Here is a 19,269-nt window from a genome sequence, read left to right as displayed (position 1 = left end):
CTCTTTTTTTTTTATTGATTTATACAGTACCAATCAAAAGTTTGGGGTCAGTAATTTTTTTCTTTCTTTTTTTTTTTTTTGAAAGAAATTAATACTTTTATTCAGCAAGGATGTGTTAACTTGATAAAAAAGTGATAGTAAAGACTTGTATTATTAGAAAAAGCTTCTATTTTTGAATAAATGCCGTTCTTTTATTCATCAATGAATCCTAAAAAAAAAAAAAATTCTAAAAAATCAGTTCCCCCCCCCCCCCAAAAAAAAAATAAAAAAATAAAAATGTAAGCAGCAAAACTGTTTCCAACATTGAAAATAACTGAGTATCAAATCACCATATTAGAATTGATTTCTGAAGGATCACGTGACACTGAAGACTGGCGTAATGATACTGAAAATTCAGCTTTGCATCACAGAAATTAATTAAATTTTAAAGTATATTAAAATAGAAACCCATTATTGTAAATTGTAATACTATTCACAATATTACTAGATTTCTGTGTTTTTGATCAAATAAACGCAGGCTTGATGAGCATAAGAGTCTTCCTTTCAAAAACATGAAAAAATTGTAACGTGTCCAAATTTTTGACCGGTGTGGACTTTTATTTTGGTTTGGTGCTGTGACGTTATTAGGCTGCGCCACGCTCCTGCATTTGTTGTGATTCGGCTGAAGAAAGGTTTGTGTTTTATAGCGTTTGTAATCGATACAAACCCTGCAGAGTGTTTTATAGCTTTATGGGAGCTATGAAATTATTTGTATGTCACTGAATGTTGCGTTGTTATGCTTAACCATTAACTAACCGTTAAACGTGAGTAAAACGCAGTAGTGATGGAGAAACGGACCTTTTGGAAACTCAAATAAATTATATACACATGAGTAACAAAAGTTGCGACTCATTTCTCTCCCGTTATCGTCAATCAGTTTATAATTAACATGAATTTGGTCACTGGCGAGTAGTGATGGAGAAACGGAGCTTTTAAAACTCCGAGTCAGTTGAAATGATTCAGTGATTCGAAACGCTCGATTCAGCGCGTATAATGAATGGAAACCAATAGCTAATGTTTTCATTAAAGTGCAGTCCATTAATTTACATATCATAGATAAATTCTAAATAATTTGGTCATGTCTATATTTATTTAATTTGTGTTCTTTTATTCATATAGTACTATTTTTGAGTTTTTTAATGACTTTTTGGCTAATGTTTGTCCATTAACTCCGACTCTCTTACCGGTGCGCTGAACTAATGAACTAGGGAGCTGATTGAGACACACCCAGAGATTTAGTGTGGACTTATTTTTCTTTCTGTTAATTATTCTCATCTTAAACAGGACAAACACAGAGAAACTTCTGAGATCCATGTGTGTAATGATGGCGTTTATTAAAGAGGAGAATGAAGACATGAAGATTGAAGAAACATTCAGAGTGAAACAAGAAGATACTGAGGAACAAACAGGTTGGTTTCATTCTCATGTTGGGGTGGGGGGTTGAACACAGCGCCACCTAGTGTTCCAGTGATATAAAGATTTTTACAAAAATGCTTATAAATTTTGATTTTTCACTTTGATTCCTTTAAGCATTATACTGCTGGGTAAGCATTAGTCTTTATTCCTATTGGATCAGAAATAAATGTTTTTATTCATTCTGCGTCCATTCTCATCTGAGCTTCTGTTCATTTTGAGTTTATTCTCATCTGTACTTCAAAACCGGTTGTTTGTCATGTACATTTTTTCTGTTTTTGCTGTTCCTGCTCCGCATTGCACTTCCAGCCCCTTCAGGGCTTGGCCCCGTAATTTGGTGGGCGGAGCTAGTGTAAATAGCGTTTGCCAACAAGGGACGCTATTTGCACTTAGTGTATTAACACTCCGGATAAAAAAAACCTCTCGGATTTCATCAAAAATATCTTAACCTGTTAACTGTCGCCCCCACTTTTTTTATATAGACATGAAAATGCACTATCCAAACTTAAATGGTTGTAATTCAAGAATACTTTGGAATATAGACATAAGGTTGGTCTTGTTTTAAAGATGAAAGATTTGGCAGATTATTGTAGAAGTGAAAAAACTTATGTAAGTGAATCAGAAAATAAGTTATAGAAGTTTAAGTTTATGAAAATATAAAATGTAAAAATGTTATATTTTATATTTTATATAAAATATATATTTTACAAAACAAGATTTACTCTAAAACTGCAAGGAAATCAAAGCCAAAAATCTGAACAAGTTGTGTTCCAAATTTCAGGTTGATATCTCAAAAAATGAGCTTTCAGTAAGATTTTGTTTGGGCGCAATACCACACTTTTTCACTAGATGACAACCAAGCTCCATTACTGACCATATAAGGGCGCCTCCATTTCCATATATGGTTTGAGTGATCTGAACCATATATTTCAATTATTTTCATACAATTTATGAAGTAGACATCCTATACTATATAAGTAGTATGGGAAGTTTGGCAGAATTTGATATGAATTCAGCTTCTAATAAACATAAAAACAACATGTATGTGGGTTATAGATTGCTGGCACAATCATAAATGTATTTTTTTTTTTCTATTAAAAACATTTTCAGACCTTTTTTTCTCAAAAAATTGAATGGATGTTATCTTTTGAACTCTTGGCATGAAAACAAACATGTTTCAACCAATCTTTAATGATTTTTCATGTTCATCGCTATTTCAAAATAAAGGTCTGAACATGCCTTATGAGTATGAAAATATGCTTGTTGCAAATTGATAAATTACTGCTCCTCTGTAATGTTTTTTGAAAATCATATATAGCTTTCAAATGATATATAGTTTGTCAAGATTAGTTTAGGTTTAGTATAGGATATTACTGTTTTAAATATATAATGGCTGTGGGCCCACCAGTGGGCCAGTGACAGTTAACAGGTTAATTTGTGTTCTTAAGATGAACGAAAGTCTTACGGGTGTGGAATGACATGAGGGCAAATAATAAATGACAGAAATTTAGTTTTTGGTTGAACTAACCCTTTGATCCTACCTGTCTGTGCAGCATCTTAACTGTACGATAAACTGTTTAAAACATGCATTCACCCCATTATATGGAGTATCCAGAGGGTATAAACAAACATATCTTGTGGAGCACTCTTTGAGTATGCATGTATTTGTAATTTTGTGCCATTAAACTGGGCTTAAACTTGTATCTGTTTTCACCTTAGACCCGATGCCGCTAAATGAGGAGATTCAAGAACTGAATGATGTAAAGGAAGAGAAACCAGACTTCATAACTGGGGAAAACTATCATAGCTGCTCACAGACTGAAAAGACTTCCTCACGAAAAAGAGCTCAAAAGACAGGGAGTAGACGTTATTTCACCTGCTTTCAGTGTGGAAAGTGTTTCATGCAACGTGAAAACCTTAAAGCTCACATGAAAGTTCACAATGGAGAGAGCCCTTACACCTGCCAACAGTGTGGAAGAGGTTTCACTGGAAAAGGAAGCCTTAAAGCCCACATGAGAGTTCACACTGGAGAGAAGCCTTACACCTGCGAACAGTGTGGAAAGAGTTTTGCACATCTAGGTACGCTTAGTTACCACAAAAGACTTCACACTGGAGAATCGCCTTTCACATGTGATCAGTGTGGAAAGAGGTTCAGACGTAAATTAAACCTTAGGGGCCACATGAGGCTTCACTCAAAAGATAACTGTTTTATGTGTCATCAGTGTGGAATGAGTTTCACAGACGGCGATCACCTTGCGAAACATGTAATAACTCACATTGGAGAGAAACGTTTCATTTGCCCTCACTGTGGAAGGACTTGCTCAAGCAAATCAAACCTTGAGGTTCACGTGAGACTTCACACTGGAGAGAAGCCTTTCACGTGCCAACAGTGTGGAAAAGGTTTCAACGAAAAAGGAAACCTTCAAGTCCACATGAGGCTTCACACCGGAGAGAAACCTTTCATTTGTCTTCAGTGTGAGATGAGTTTCACATATCGAAGAGACCTGAAAATTCATTTGAAAGCTCATACTGGAAATAGCAGTGTTGTGATTGGTCTACCAGTTACTGCGCGTAGAAACAAAAAGCCCATTATGTGAATCAACGCTCTGGAGGCTTCTTAAAGCTCAGCGATTGTACACATTGTAAGGACCGTAACGATGGCGGCGATTTTTCAATGTCAATTTGAGCGCAAGACCTGATGATGAAACGTTGGAAGAACTAGTTATTCAACCAAAACCTCCATCGCAAGGACGACTTGAGCAGGACGTTTCTCAGTTATACACTACTTAGTTTGATGTACATTATGAGATGTTGCAACCAATTCTTCTACATCAGCAACAAGTGTATATCCATCAACAAACCCTTGTGTATATTTCTAATTCATTGAGGTGCACATGTGGGAACTGTATCATGTAACATTAAAGTTTGTAAAACAAATCTTGTTCCATCCTTTATCGTTACTCAGAGTAGTAAGAACGACAGACAATCTGCATTAATGGACACATTTTTAAGTAGTAGTGGCCAACAGCTGATTAGCAGAACTATTTCCGTAATACAGTCATAACATGATTTAACTGATTACACAATATAAAACACAAAACTATGTATTTTGAACTCCTGGTTGAAAATATTTACACGTCAGTAATCGTACCTACAGGTTGTCATACAGAGGAGCAAGTTGGTCCAAATAAAGTGGGTACTGTCCCATCTTTAATGGCGTTTTGTAAATCCCATTTAGACCTCACAGAGATTTGAGAAGCACTCGTGAAAATGTTATTCTGCTGTTGTATCGCTGTGGTAATTTTAACCACTGACTCCTCACATCCTCATCCTTTGGAAGTGTTTACAAAGAGAATTTGCTTTTGTAGAGCAGAAAACAGAGTCTTATCCACATGTACACAACACAAACCAGCTACAGCATTTGACGGCGGGTCAAAGTAGATGTTGTTCGCGAGCAACCATTGAAGACTACAGGCGTTACTTTGTGACGTACACAGGTCACGGAAGTGGGATTTGAATTCCTAACACCTCATTTAGGCTGTTCTGAGTCGATTCTTTCTTTTTAAAGATAACTTTTTATCATGCACTTTGATCTTTAAAACTTTGCAATAGATGCTATTTACACTAAGTGCAAATAGCCGCTGTAAATAGCATCTAATGCTATTTACACATTTCCTTATAAATATATGCTATTTACACTATACCGTGGCATTAATTTACATTAGGTGAAAATAGCGATAGATTCTATTTACACCATGTAAAAGTATCAGTTCTTTGCAATAAGAGTAATATTGGCAGAAACTAACGTGACGTTCTAACCGGAGCGGTTCACGTCCTCAGAATTATGTTTCCATGTCAACAGTATCAACATTGAAATGAATCTGCAGCAGTCAGGTAAAAACTCTTTAAGTTGTTTACATTCATTAGCCCACAGTGGCTTTGGATGGCAATATGCAGGGAGGGTGGGATCTTATGCTTTCAGTGCTAGCAGGCTAACGTTCCCAGATTACCTACTGCACCTTTAACACTGGGGTTTCTGCAGTGTAGGACTTTTTTCTTTTCTTTTTTTTTTTTTTTACCTGATCTTTACTTTGCTAAATAAAAAGGACACAAATCATGATGCATATCACACAAGTCCTTCAGTCATTACACTGGCTTCCAGTTTTATTCAGAATCTATTTTGAAGTATGTCTAATTGTACACAATCCCATAATGACATTGGTCCAAAATACATGGCAGATACTGTATGTTGGTAGAATACAACCCAAATAGAGATCTCAGAACAGAAGGATCAAGTCTGTTAATAACACCTAGAGTAAATTCAAAACATGGTGAGATGGCGTTTAGCTATTATGCCACCCGCAGCTGGAACCGGCTTCCAGAGGATGTCACACGTGCCGTGTCGGTAGCTACTTTCAAGTCCAGATTGAAAACACATCTATTTAACTGTGCTTTTCCTGATTAAGCACTGTTTCTGCGCTGTTCTTTTCTTAAATCCTCTCATTCGTTTTAATGTTAGAATCCTTTCTCATTTTAACTAATGTATTCTTTTTTATATTAACTTATTTTTTTTATTGTATTTTTAATGTTTTAAAAATAAACTTGCCTTGCCTAATAGTCACAGTCTGTCTACTTGTACAAACAGCTATATATATATATATAAAAAGTGACTTTTAGAGAAGAATGAAAATTGAAATAGTTGATAGTTGTTTTTGTTTTTTCAAAAAGATATCAAACCGGTAAAGTGTAAACCCTTTGTTTTGGAATAATGATTGTGTTTACATGAGTATGTAGTTACCACACAAAACAATATTTCATTAAAATTCATCTGACAAGAGGACAATGAATTCTAACGGCTTCAGATTTATTACACTTCTTGTTATCAACCAAAAAGTGTTACCTGCTTTCACTATGGTATTTTAAATCACACTGCACTGATCATCGTTATTTGCACCACATTTTATTCTACAATATTTATATGACTGTTTCCAAACCAGCATGCAGATTGCTTGTTATATAGTACAACATAAACATATTTATAAATACCTCTGTTTTTGTTTTGTTTTTTAATGTCTTTTGTGGTTTTTAAACTTTCCAACCCTTCCTAACCACTGGAGATAGCCCCACCTGCTTCCCCTTTCATTCTGGGAAACAGTATCAGCAATTACATTTATAACATCTTACTTGCATCGGATTATATCAGAAGAGTGGACTGAACTACAGAGCAAAGTGCAAAAAAAAAAAAAAACAACTGAAGAGAAGAGCTTTTTTCTGGTAAAACACTACACTACATCTGACTACCTTTATACAGATGCCTATCTTTGCATTATGTCTGTTTATTTGTATATTTTTACTAAAACGTTATTAACAAATGGATTTCCTTTAATTAGTAATAATCTATAATCGTTGGTTGGGCAATTTTGTAAGTGTTTTTGAAAAAGAGCATGTGCTTAATGCCTAAAATTGAAATCATGTAGATCAAATTAAACATGAGCTGTATGTTTAAAGGTCTGATTTTAGTTGAACAATAATTTAACCAATGGTAATAACTACTATTATCATAACTGCATTCATAAGCTTTTGAACAATGTGAAGACCACATTTATATTATTAAATGTAATTATAATATGGAAAGGTTATAATTAGGAAAGCAGGACAGGGTTTTACATAAATCTATTTTATAATCATATCCGTTACATGTTTTGGTTTACTATGATTTTGTACAGGTCAATTTTAGATTCTGAATCAAGAATGTCCCACACTGCCATACCCATGAACTCTTCAGCGGTTGTCATCCAGGTTCAACCACCAACACAAACCACATCAGGCACTGGGACAAATGCTCCTGTTCCTGTTTATGTACAACAGCTAGCTCAAGTTTCACCTCGTCAGATTCAGGCATTTCTGAAAAGCCAACCAAAAGCCCTTGGGGTGAGACATTTTTTCATGTCAGTGTGTATGTCAGTGGAGAGGTAAGGATAGTAAATGATTAAATTCTAAAAAAAAAAAAAAAAAAAAAAAGGAATGGTACACATTAACAAAGCATACGCATCTTTATTGAAGAATATGACTTATTGCTTTAGTGACACTGCAGAAAAGACAGTAATATAATATAATAAAATAGTAAAATTTACAGTATCAGTCACAGAGAAGAATGTTTTAAGAGTTGCAAACTATCAAATATGTGAAGTAATGGATAAATTTGCACTTGTATATTTTATATTGTTCCCCAAAATTTGATACTGTTTTACTTAATTTATAAAAGACTCTCTTGTCTCTTTCAGACTGTCCAGATAATGATTGGTCTGTTGACTTTCCTTGTGGGGATCGTGTATACATTTCACATAGGCATATCCATAGGCATATCCATTTTTGTGTTCATTCATATCTCTTACTGGGGATCTCTAATCGTAAGAAACAATTATACAATTAAGTATTGTGTCTTTTATAATACAATATTCTACAATATTATAATACAATTACAATACATATTCTAACAGAAGTCTCAATTTTTGCCTTTCTTTATGCTCTCAGTACATTATCGCAGGCTCTCTCAGCATTGCTGCAGAAAACAAGTTTAATTCACCCTGCAGTATGTGTTTGGTATGTACACTTGTTATTTTTAGGGGTCCAAGCACTGGAGGACTGTGTTTGTACTGATTTTCTGTACTGATTTGTTCCTTTCTTATTTTTCTGCTATAAAAGTCAGCTATATACTTTTATAGCAGAAAAAAAGGTGTGGTGTGGTGGCTGTAAAGCACATGACGCAAGAGTAAAGAAACCAAAATAGTCTTTAAAATAAATCCACAGGGAATACGCAGGAGATCACAGGAGAATATAAAAGAAACAACCACTTTCAACATAGATGATACTGGACAAAGGACTCAAGGAAAGACAGGCCTTAAATACATGGGGAGTAGGGATGGCTTGATACCACAATCTAATTCTGTCGTACCAATATTAAAGGGTTAGTTCACCCAAAATTGAAAATAATATTACTCACCCTCATGGCGTTCCACACCCGTAAGACCATCGTTAATCTTTGGAACGCAAATTAAGATATTTTTGTTTAAATCTGATGGCTTTGTGAGGCCTGCATAGCCAGCAATGACATTTCCTCTCTCAAGATCCATTAATGTACTAAAAACATATTTAAATCAGTTCATGTGAGTACAGTGGTTCAATATTAATATTATAAAGCGACGAGAATATTTTTGGTGCGCCAAATCTGTTTAATGTTGTTTTTTTCTACCTACAGGTGAAATGTTCACTTGGAATGAATATTTTCAGTGCTATTATTGCAGGCATTTCCATTCTTTTTATTTCACTGGAATTGGCTTATTGGCTTAAATTTCATGTTGAGGCAAATTATTTGGTATGTCACCAACTTTTATATTCACATTTATTCAGTAATTACATTAAGATAATTTCAGATGTTGTTTTAAATCTCTTGCTATTACTGATCATTTACGATCAAAGGCATTGACATTATACATTTATTGTAAATTTAGTCCAATTTGATCTATAAATGTATATATGAACCTCAAGGATTGTAGTTTCTGAACTGCTGAGCACAGTGTCAGTGTCATTATAATTAATATATTATCATAATTTTTATTTTGTTATTATTCTCAGACCTTTTTCTTGGGAATCCATAGTATAATACTGGTATTTGCCATCCTTGCGTTTTTCATCTCCATCTTTCTGTCAGCATTTGCCTGTAAAGCCACCTGCTACTGCTGCTACACTCAGGTGAGAAATGTGTCAAGTCAGGGGTTCCAAACCTTTTTTGTCAGCTCAACTCCTCAGATACATATATATAATGGAAAAGGTTACTTTAAGGGTCTTCACACACTTCACATTTCAGGGTTCATGCTTTACATATACAAAAAAAAAAACTACACTTTAACAAAAAACACTTTAGTTCTTCACTTTCAAATGTTCAAACCCTCGAGCTTTTAACATTCAAAATTCTTTAAACTTCTATCCACAAAATGTTGGAAACTATGTGAATGTAATTTAACTTTGCACACATTGCGTTCTCAAACGTTAAACTCGGTGCACTTGCAGAAATTCATGCAAAGCAGCATTTACTGTGAACTGAGCCGCTCTAAAATCACAGTATTATAAGCTGCACACGTGTACATGATCACAGTACAGCGCTTCACTCTGAAACTGCATTTTCTGCATAAATGATTCATGTCACATGGTTTTACATGCATAGATGCACCCCATTCACACAAATTCATAGTGATTTGTTACAGACAAGTACCCATGTCCCCAATAATCGGCTTCATTAGCTTAAAACTTCCACCCTGTTAAACACTGCATTGCAAAAATGTCACAATAAAATTGTGAACAAATTTCCTAGCCCACATGTGAAATATTCAGTCAGGATTATTGGGTTATAGTTGAACTTGAGGCCTGAGCTCGACCATGATATTATTTTAGAAAAATCAAAATGAAGGCATAAATTTCCACACAATAGGAATTTCAGAAGGATTTCTGTCTCTTTTTTTTTTCTACTCTATTTGAAGTACATTGAGGTCTGTAAACCTAAAATACTGAAACTGTCATTGAATGTATGGCGTTTCACAGTAAGAAGGCATAAAACTCTACATGTGCATTTTTTCCAAAGGTGCCGTTTGTTCCTCAAGTTGTAACTGCACAACCCAGTGATTTTAGGCCCAATCATTCCCATGATATTAACAACTCAGAGGTAAGAGAAGCAGTTTAACTGGACTTGAGTACTCCAAAAAATCAATGTATTATTTGGATTTAGTGTTGTGTGTCCATGTACTGGAAATGTGTAAGGCATTCAGTAATTAGTGCAATTGTTGTTCAAAGTGCCCCTATTATGGCATTTTTAAAGTTCCTATTTTTTAAAGGTTCCCCAACAACAGGTTTACCTGCATGCAAGGTCAAAAAACACTTTAATTGTCATATAATATGCATTTATTTTTACCTTATTTGCTCAACGACTCCCAAATAATTCGCTCAACGATTCATTTTTCCAAACCCCTCGTTTGCGTAACGCTAATCTGCGGTTATTGGTCAGATGACTTCTGCTGGTTAACACCAGTACAGTAAACAGTGCTTGCATCACTTACATTGTATTATAATAATGATGGTGCTCCGCTCTGTTCTAAAAGTAAAGACTCAGAGAGGAAATAAGTTGTTTTGTGTTTATGTTAGCGAACCTAGCCCACAGCTCGGTGGTAAACACCCAAACAGTCATAGTATAGCCGTTAGCCTTACGCAGAAACGTGTTGATAAAGCACCGCAGTTGTACACCAACGTATTGCTCTATTCTTTATCATAACTCCAAGAAATAACAGCGACAAACGTGACATATTTCTAGACAATTGCGAGCAACCACATATTGCTGATAGCTGGTTAGCCGGAGACCTACAAGCTGCGCCGAGCGTACACAACACACACAACTAAATATGTATTGTGCATGCTACAGAGAAAATAACAGCAACAATTATTAAATGAACACTCCACTTTTTTTGAAAATAAGCTCATTTTCCAACTCCCCTAGAGTTAAACAGTTGAGTTTCACTGTTTTCGAATCCATTCAGCCGATCTCCGGGTCTGGTGGTACCACTTTTAGCATAGCTTAGCATAGTTCATTGAATCTGATTAGACCGTTAGCATCTCGCTCAAAAATGACCAAAGAGTTTCAATATTTTTCCTATTTAAAACTTGACTCTTCTGTAGTTACATTGTGTACTAAGACCGACAGAAAATAAAAAGTTGCGATTTTCTAGGCCGATGCTAACGAGATGCTAACGGTCTAATCAGATTCAATGAACTATGCTAAGCTATGCTAAAAGTGGTACCACCAGACACAGAGATAGGCTGAATGGATTCGAAAACAGTAAAACTCAACTGTTTAACTCTAGGGGAGTTGGAAAATGAGCCTATTTTCAAAAAAAGTGGAGTGTTCCTTTAATCATACTTACAGGTTGTGATTCAGAGGAGAAAGAAGCTGATCCAAATAAACTGGGAACTGACCCATCCTTCAGTAACAACCGGCTTGCGAATCCCTTGTTAAACACATTTAGTTTGAAGAAGCAGTCATCAGTAAAATGAAGGGAACACAGCACAAGTTTCGGGCTTTACTGCTGTGGTTTCGTTGTAAAGATGAACTTTTACCACTGATTCTTCACGCATTGGCAGTGTTTGAGAGGTTTTAAGTTTTCCCTGGTGTCTGCACGCGCAATAAGTGGGCAGGCAATATTTTGACGTCACAACAAAACGACTTGGGATTTGTTTTACAAATGTCTTGTTTAATTGTCTCAGAGTCGACTCTTACTTTATATACGGTGCACTTTCAGATTTAAAACTTTGCAGGATGTTTTCATTCACTTAGCTATGTTACACACTACATGAAAGGTAATTTTCAAAAAAAAATCCATAATAGGGGCACTTTAATATTATCAATAAATAAGCAATCCGTAGGCAAGGTAGCTAATCATAGCTTTTTTTTTTGCAGATACCTACGGTCAGCAACCCGTCCATGTATAACCCTCCTGTAGAAAATCCTCCACAATAAAGTGAATGTAAATAAATATGAATATTAAAACCGACTGAGGACAGAGTTAATACATTAGTACATTAATACAGAGATAATTACATTTTTTTAAGTTGCAAATTTGTAAAACAGTTACTATTCAAGAATAGATGATATTTCATGATTTTCTTTCTTTAGTTAAGTTGTCTAATCATGAGTGAATCTGGATAGATTGAATGAGTAATTGCTTAATACAATATAATTTGTAAGAATAAAGTAAACTGAATAAAAACTGGTTTATTCATGTCATTTTATCTTTGACCTTTATTTAAAGGTCTAACTATATATATGCTGAATATTGCTGGTTAAATCATATTCCATACAAATTGATAATTTTTGACACCCTGATTGACAATGATTGACATTGCTCATATGTGAATTATGAGTAGATTTATGTCCTCACACTCCTGTCAGAATGGATTATGGTGTTTTTATTTCCTGGCCATTGGGTTCTATCCAGTATTTCTGAATAAGAAGAAGGTGTTATGTTTGGGCATGTTCTTTCTGTTTGTGGAATATGAGTGTACAATCATCTTTCGACACCTAGCTAGGAACATGACTAACTGATCTATAGATTAAATAATAATGATAACTAAGACAAAGAATCAAAAACAATCCCCATTATCCCACACACCCTGACTATTTCCTTCTGAGCGGAATCGGTGCCCGGGCGTCTACCAGACAGGAGTAGGAACATCCCTTAACAGTTTATGTTAACAGTCCTGCTGCAGCCGGTGTGTTTGGATGTTCACAGCATCATAATACAATCACAAACCTTTAGGGTGGTTCTTTAGCCTCAAACCATATTGGTAACACTTTATAATAACTGCACACTATGAATCATTAGTAAATAGTCAATTTATCATTTATAAATCATTAATAGACATTAGTAAGCAGTTTATAAATATAGTTATGAATAGAGGTCGACCGATAGTGGATTTTACAGATACCGACTCTCACACACCCTTCTCAACCGCTCCAGCAATGGACGCAACCCGGAAAAACTATCGGTATAGATTTTTGCCGATAACCGACTGTTCCACCATTCAACTATCGGTGCCGATTAATCGGCAAAACTGATGAATCAGTCGACCTCTAGTTATGAATGCTTTGTTCTTGATTTGCTCTATAATGTGTTTATTAATTGTACTTTATTAATGGTCAAAAAATTAAGTATTACATTATTTACAAACCAGTTATTTAGGAGTAGTCAGTGGTTCATAAGATCATTTAGAAACAGAAAAGAAATGATTAATAAACTATTTAAATGTACATTTATACATATTTCGACATATAGTAATAGTTACTCAGTGTTAATAAATGCTTTATTAACACGTATTCCTACTTTAATTCATGATTAATTCAGGTATAAAAAATTTAGTAGTTGTCAGTTAACTATTTTTGTGAGCTCATCTAAAGTGAGGACAATTTATGCCTCGTAAAGCTTTACAAAGAGATTTAAAAGCTCAGTTTTCTTCTAAACAGAAAAAGGAAACAAACAACACAGAAGATAGAAATATTTATTTCAAGATGCAAAAAATGAAACTGTACATTTGATATAACATGAAAAATAAGCCTCTGCAATGTCATAGAAAAATAAAAGTTCCGGTTCTCCTCCAGAAAACATTACTGTGCAATAAAATGAAACTAAGTGTAAACATTGCTGAATAAAAATTTACCAGTGCCAACACTGGATTACAGGAGTGCCAAAATACATCGAATAAAAATACAAATACAACAAATAAAATCGGACAGAGAGTTTGTTTTCTGAGCACCTTGCATTGATTGAGTGGAATAAATGGTATAAGTATAAGAGTGTGAAATGAAAAAAGTATAAGCAGTGTGAAATGTGAAGCAAGAAGACCCAGGGTTAATTATTTCAAGTGTTGAAAAGCCCTAATTTGTGATTCAATATTTGCACTTAATTTTCACTCAGCCATGAAGCTGTAACAAGAAAACCTCCTTAATACACCAAAATATTTTGCTTATTTTCTTCATTCTGTTGCTTTTTGTTAGTGAATATTCATTTTGTTGCTTATTTTTTTATTTATATTCACTTGCTTTATTTTTATTTATTTTTTTGTTGCTTTTTGTTCTTTTTGTTGCTTGTTTAGTTCATTTTTTATTTTTCATTTACATTGCAGAGGCTTATTTTTCATGTTATGTCAAATGTACAGTTGTACAGTTTAAATATTAAGTTGTACATCCTAAAATAAATATTTCTACGTTCTGTGTCGTTTGTTTCCTTTTTCTGTTTAGAAGAAGAGTCTTTAAATCTCTTTGTAAAAGCTTTACGAGGCATAAATTGTCCTCACTTTAGATGATCTCGCAAAAATAGCAGTAAATTAGGCGTTTATTGAGGGAAAAGTCGTAATTAATAGTGAATACATGTTCCCTATACTAAAGTGTTACCAATTACATCACAAAAATAGTTAACTGACAACTACTAAATGTTTTATAACTACCTGAATTAATCATGAATTACAGTAGGAATATGTGATAATAAAGCATTTATTAACACACTGAATAACTATTACTATATGTCTAAATAATAAGATGTATAAATGTATACTTAAATTGTTTATTAATCATTTACTTACACTTTCTAAATGATCTTATGAACCACTGACAACTCCTAAATAACTGGTTTGTAAATAATATAATACTTATTTGAGAAGTGATAAATTGATCATTAATAAACATATTATAGTTATGCTTAAAAGAATAAAGCATTTACAGCTGTGTTTATGAGCTGCTTACTAATGTCTGTTAATGTAGGGACAATGCTTCATACATGATGAATTAACTAATTCTTAACTAATCATAGCATGAGTTATTATAAAGTGTTACCAAATTAGGATATTTTTAATTAAACCTGAGAGAAGTATGTCTCGCACTTGACAGCACAGACATTCAAAAAGTTCAATATACTTTATATCTTATATACAACCACATTTCCAGAAAAGTTTGGACATTTTGTAAAATGCAATAAAATCACAAATCTGTGATTTGTTACTTATCTTGAACCTTTATTTAACTGAAAAATGTACAAATTAGCTTAACTATATTTTGTGAATATAAACAAATTTTGATTTTGATGTCTGCAACACACTTCAAAAGAGTTGGGACAAAGGCATGTTTACCACTGTGTCTGGTAAACTGAGGTTAGTAATTGTTACAGTTTTGCAAATCTCGCCTGATATAAGACATCTGCTCAACAGTCTGTGGTTGTCATTGTCTGATTCTCCTTTTTATGATGGGCCATACATTTTCAATAAGAGACGGATCTGGACTGTGTTGTTTGTGTATTTGTCAGAAGATGGCGCTGTAGTCCACGGGTTGTTACCTATAGAAGGTGTAGAGTAAAAGTGATGATCTGTATAGTTTAGATCAAACTTTGTTGTCCTTTCTCAATGTGAAAGTGCCCAAGCAACATCGCTTGGCAAAATTGCCTGGCAACATTGCTCAAAAAGTTGCCCCATGTATCATCGCCTTAAGAATTTAAGTGTGTTACACCTGGTGCCAATTATACAACGTCTGGCACTGTTGGCTTGCTTGTCATTTTGGTTAACGTCAAATCAGATAAAGTCTGATTTGGTTAACAATGCGTAAATGTGTTCTTAATCCATGGTCTTGGTCTCATCTTGTGCGCATTCTTTTCCACGCGCAGCCGCATCGTAAATACTCCCGAGGTAAATAAAGTACAATAAAATAATGACAGAGCCTCAGTTGCTTTTCAACACTTTTACTTTGTCATGCCTATTCATACAATAGAATATGCAAATGTAACATTCATCGCCATAACCATTCATACTCTAGTTTGTACAATAATAACAAAATTTATGAATAAATTCCTTCATCGCAGAGCCATTTAAAAAACTCTTTGAAAGGCTTTGCTCTGTTATTAGTTCGGACTGGTGACAGTGCGCAATGCTTCCTGTGAAGTGATGTATTCCCATATTCCCAATGCCGTTTGCAGTGCCCTTTGAACTGAACAAGTTCACTCCCTTCGGATTGGAATATCACTTAAGATAATGAAATACCGTGTGAATTTCACTTCACAGTCCACTTACGGTCGAATGGAACACACCTATAGTGAGCATAGATGCACTCTGGTTTTCACGGTGCAATGTGGGACTTTTTAGAGAGCGAACTTTTCAGTGCCCTGGACGGATTCTGCAATTGAGACAACCCTTAAAATGGACGACTTCCTGATCAGTGCCCTGACTACTGAACTAAGGAGCTGATTGAGATACACACCTAGTGATGGGAGAAATTAAGCTTTTCAAAGCTTTGAATTAATTAAACCAATTGCTTTGCAAAATGATTCACTGTTTCGAACCCCTGCTGGTCAGGACAGTGTAAATTCATCAAAAGTTATATACCAAACCAAGGAGAGACAATGGAGGATGCTATTGAGATCTTGATGCCTGTTCGACACTGGATGAGCAAGCAGTGCGAAGGCAGAAGGCAGTGCAGAAAGACAATTTGCAAACATCATGAAATATATATGAAATTGGATCATGAACAGTTGGTATCGATCCATCTTTGAGAATCAACTGTGCAAATCCTGTGTTATTACTGACCCTCATGTGCAAAGCAGTCTGGTGTAAAATGACTTAAATAAAATAAATAAATAAATAAAATTACACCGCTAACCCCTAAACCACTATTAAAACACATAGGCAAGGCAAGTTTATTTATATAGCACATTTCAGACACAATAGTAATTCAAAGTGCTTCACATAAAAAGGAATTAAATTAATCAAAACAACCATAACAGATGCATAAGAAATAAAAATAACAAAAGCAGCAAATAAAAGATTAAAATTAGAACTAACTTAATCTATACAAAACATAATACTTACTGCTAATAAACAACTGGTCTCTGATTTTGGAAAACTTGGGCTACTAAAAGCCATTCCTGCAACAAACATAAAACATACGTCAATTAAAAACAACTCACTATAAATTAACCACATCACATATAATACATCTACACGTAAGACATACAGAAAATGTACCTTACAAACTGGTGTGATGCAGAATTAACAGCAACAAGAATAACTGGTTCAGACCAACACAACTACAACTTAGAATAAAAATATAGCTGCAAGCACCAATTCGGGGGCCAAGCCTCAAAGGGGCACAGCTAATATAACAAGCACAATACATACAGCATGTATAACAAAGATAATAATCACAGCAATCACATCAAAGTGCATCCTACTGAACAGTCAAAGGCTTTACAATGTGAATCTCAAAAGCACAAAATACTATTAAGACGGGGCGCGTGTCCTAAAAGGTTGAAAATCCCTGGTTTAGCTGAGTGCGCCACTCTATTACTGACACACATTCACCAAGCTGCTGAGGAGAGCTTTCAGTTTGAGCAGCATACATAAAGCATTACTGTAGCAAAGTTCAGTATTCAGGAAGGAAGAGGACAGGGTCGGCTTGACTACTGACTGCTTTTTATTTGCACTAATTCTCACAATACAAAACAAAAGGGGTGCAGACAGGCACAAAGCGGTCACAAATCATTCACAATTCTCTCACTCGTAGATCACCAGCGGGGCAGCAGTCAGTAGTCCGTCTCTCCCCCCCCCACTCCTGTTTCTCCTGGTGTTATATACTCTCTCCACACCAATTACTGAAACAAGAGACAGGTGTTCGTCATTTGCATTTAACCCACTCACTCACCGTTCGTCTCCTGACTCTCTCTCCCGCTGCCGACTCGGCTGAACCACGCCCCCCTCGCCACATACCCCCACCGCCCGACTCAGGCCGGGGAGCCATCCGGCCTGCAGCCCCCCCCCCCCCCCCCCCCATTTCTGGAGAGGAAGTCGGCCACAGCCATCTGAGCACCCGGCCTGTGGACCACTTTGAACTTAAAAGGCTGTAAAGCTAGATACCAACGAGTGATCCGCGCGTTGGTATCCTTCATGCGGTGGAGCCACTGCAGGGGGGCATGGTCCGAACAGAGGGTGAATTCCCGTCCCAGGAGATAATAGCGGAGGGTGAGGACGGCCCACCTGATGGCAAGACACTCCTTTTCTATGGTGCTGTACTTAGTCTCTCTCTTTGAGAGCTTCCGACTAATGTACAGCACCGGCCGTTCCTCCCCCTCTATCTCCTGGGACAGGACGGCACCCAGCCCCCTGTCCGACGCGTCTGTCTGCAACAGAAAAGGGAGAGAAAAATCAGGAGAGTGTAACAACGGCCCGCCACATAAAGCAGCCTTCACTTGGGTAAAGGCCTGCTGGCACAGCTCCGTCCACTGGACCGTATCTGGTGCCTCCTTTTTAGTGAGATCAGTCAAAGGGCTGGTGAGGTCCGAATAATTAGGTACAAACCTTCTATAATATCCCGCCAGCCCTAGGAACTGTCTCACCTCCTTTTTGGTCTTGGGACGCGGACAGGTCGCAACTGCTGCCGTCTTATCAATTTGGGGACGCACCTGCCCATGTCCCAAGTGGAAGCCCAGATATCTTACTTCCACCCGCCCAATTGCACACTTCTTCGGGTTGGCCGTGAGCCCAGCCCCTCTCAGCGACCTCAAGACAGCCCTCAAATGCTGCATATGCCGCTGCCAGTCATGACTAAATATAATTATGTCATCTAAGTAGGCAGCAGCATACGCAGCATGGGGCCGTAAAATTCTGTCCATGAGACGCTGAAAGGTAGCCGGAGCCCCGAACAGCCCGAACGGAAGGGTAACAAATTGGTGTAATCCAAACGGCGTGGTGAAAGCTGTCTTTTCTTTAGATAATGGAGACAAGGGGATCTGCCAATATCCCTTTGTTAAGTCCAGTGTCGAATAAAACCGAGCCGTACCGAGCCGATCAAGCAGTTCGTCCACCCGTGGCATTGGATACGCGTCGAATTTCGACACAGCATTCACCTTGCGATAATCCACACAGAACCGAACCGAGCCGTCCGTTTTCGGAACTAAAACTATCGGGCTCGCCCAGTTACTGTTGGATTCTTCTATTACGCCCATGTCAAGCATTGCTCCTAATTCTGCCTGAACCACTTTTTTTTTATGTTCAGGCAAACGGTACGGCCGGCTGCGAACTACCACGCCCGGCTCTGTCTCGATATGGTGCTGAATCAAATTAGTACGGCCCGGTAGGGGCGAGAACACGTCCGCAAACTCTGCTTGTAATTTCGTCAGGTCAGTGAGCTGGGAGGGCGAGAGATGATCTCCTCCGGGGGCCAGTGCGAGAGATTGGTGTTTG

General features: G+C 36.4%; 3 protein-coding genes across 3 annotated transcripts in view; 2 read left to right on the top strand and 1 right to left on the bottom strand.

Annotated features, from left to right (window-relative positions):
* LOC127511450 (oocyte zinc finger protein XlCOF6-like) overlaps positions 1 to 19,269 on the bottom strand; it is an 832,024-nt gene that overhangs the window by 342,225 nt on the left and 470,530 nt on the right. The window lies entirely within an intron of this gene.
* LOC127510686 (gastrula zinc finger protein XlCGF8.2DB-like) lies at positions 534 to 4,389 on the top strand. The gene is made up of 3 exons (XM_051890602.1): positions 534 to 671; positions 1,324 to 1,448; positions 3,172 to 4,389. The coding sequence occupies exons 2-3, from the start codon at positions 1,352 to 1,354 to the stop codon at positions 4,047 to 4,049; spliced, it is 975 nt and encodes a 324-aa protein (XP_051746562.1). The 5' UTR covers positions 534 to 671; positions 1,324 to 1,351; the 3' UTR covers positions 4,050 to 4,389.
* On the top strand, positions 6,642 to 12,202 carry LOC127510701 (membrane-spanning 4-domains subfamily A member 4A-like). The gene is made up of 8 exons (XM_051890640.1): positions 6,642 to 6,726; positions 7,179 to 7,383; positions 7,737 to 7,862; positions 7,987 to 8,055; positions 8,711 to 8,827; positions 9,088 to 9,204; positions 10,091 to 10,171; positions 11,954 to 12,202. The coding sequence occupies exons 2-8, from the start codon at positions 7,204 to 7,206 to the stop codon at positions 12,011 to 12,013; spliced, it is 750 nt and encodes a 249-aa protein (XP_051746600.1). The 5' UTR covers positions 6,642 to 6,726; positions 7,179 to 7,203; the 3' UTR covers positions 12,014 to 12,202.

Source organism: Ctenopharyngodon idella, chromosome 4 (assembly GCF_019924925.1).
Source record: "Ctenopharyngodon idella isolate HZGC_01 chromosome 4, HZGC01, whole genome shotgun sequence".
Classification (NCBI taxonomy): Eukaryota; Metazoa; Chordata; class Actinopteri; order Cypriniformes; family Xenocyprididae; genus Ctenopharyngodon; species Ctenopharyngodon idella.
Note: the sequence above shows the minus strand (reverse complement) of the source record. Positions and strands in the feature narration are given on the sequence as shown.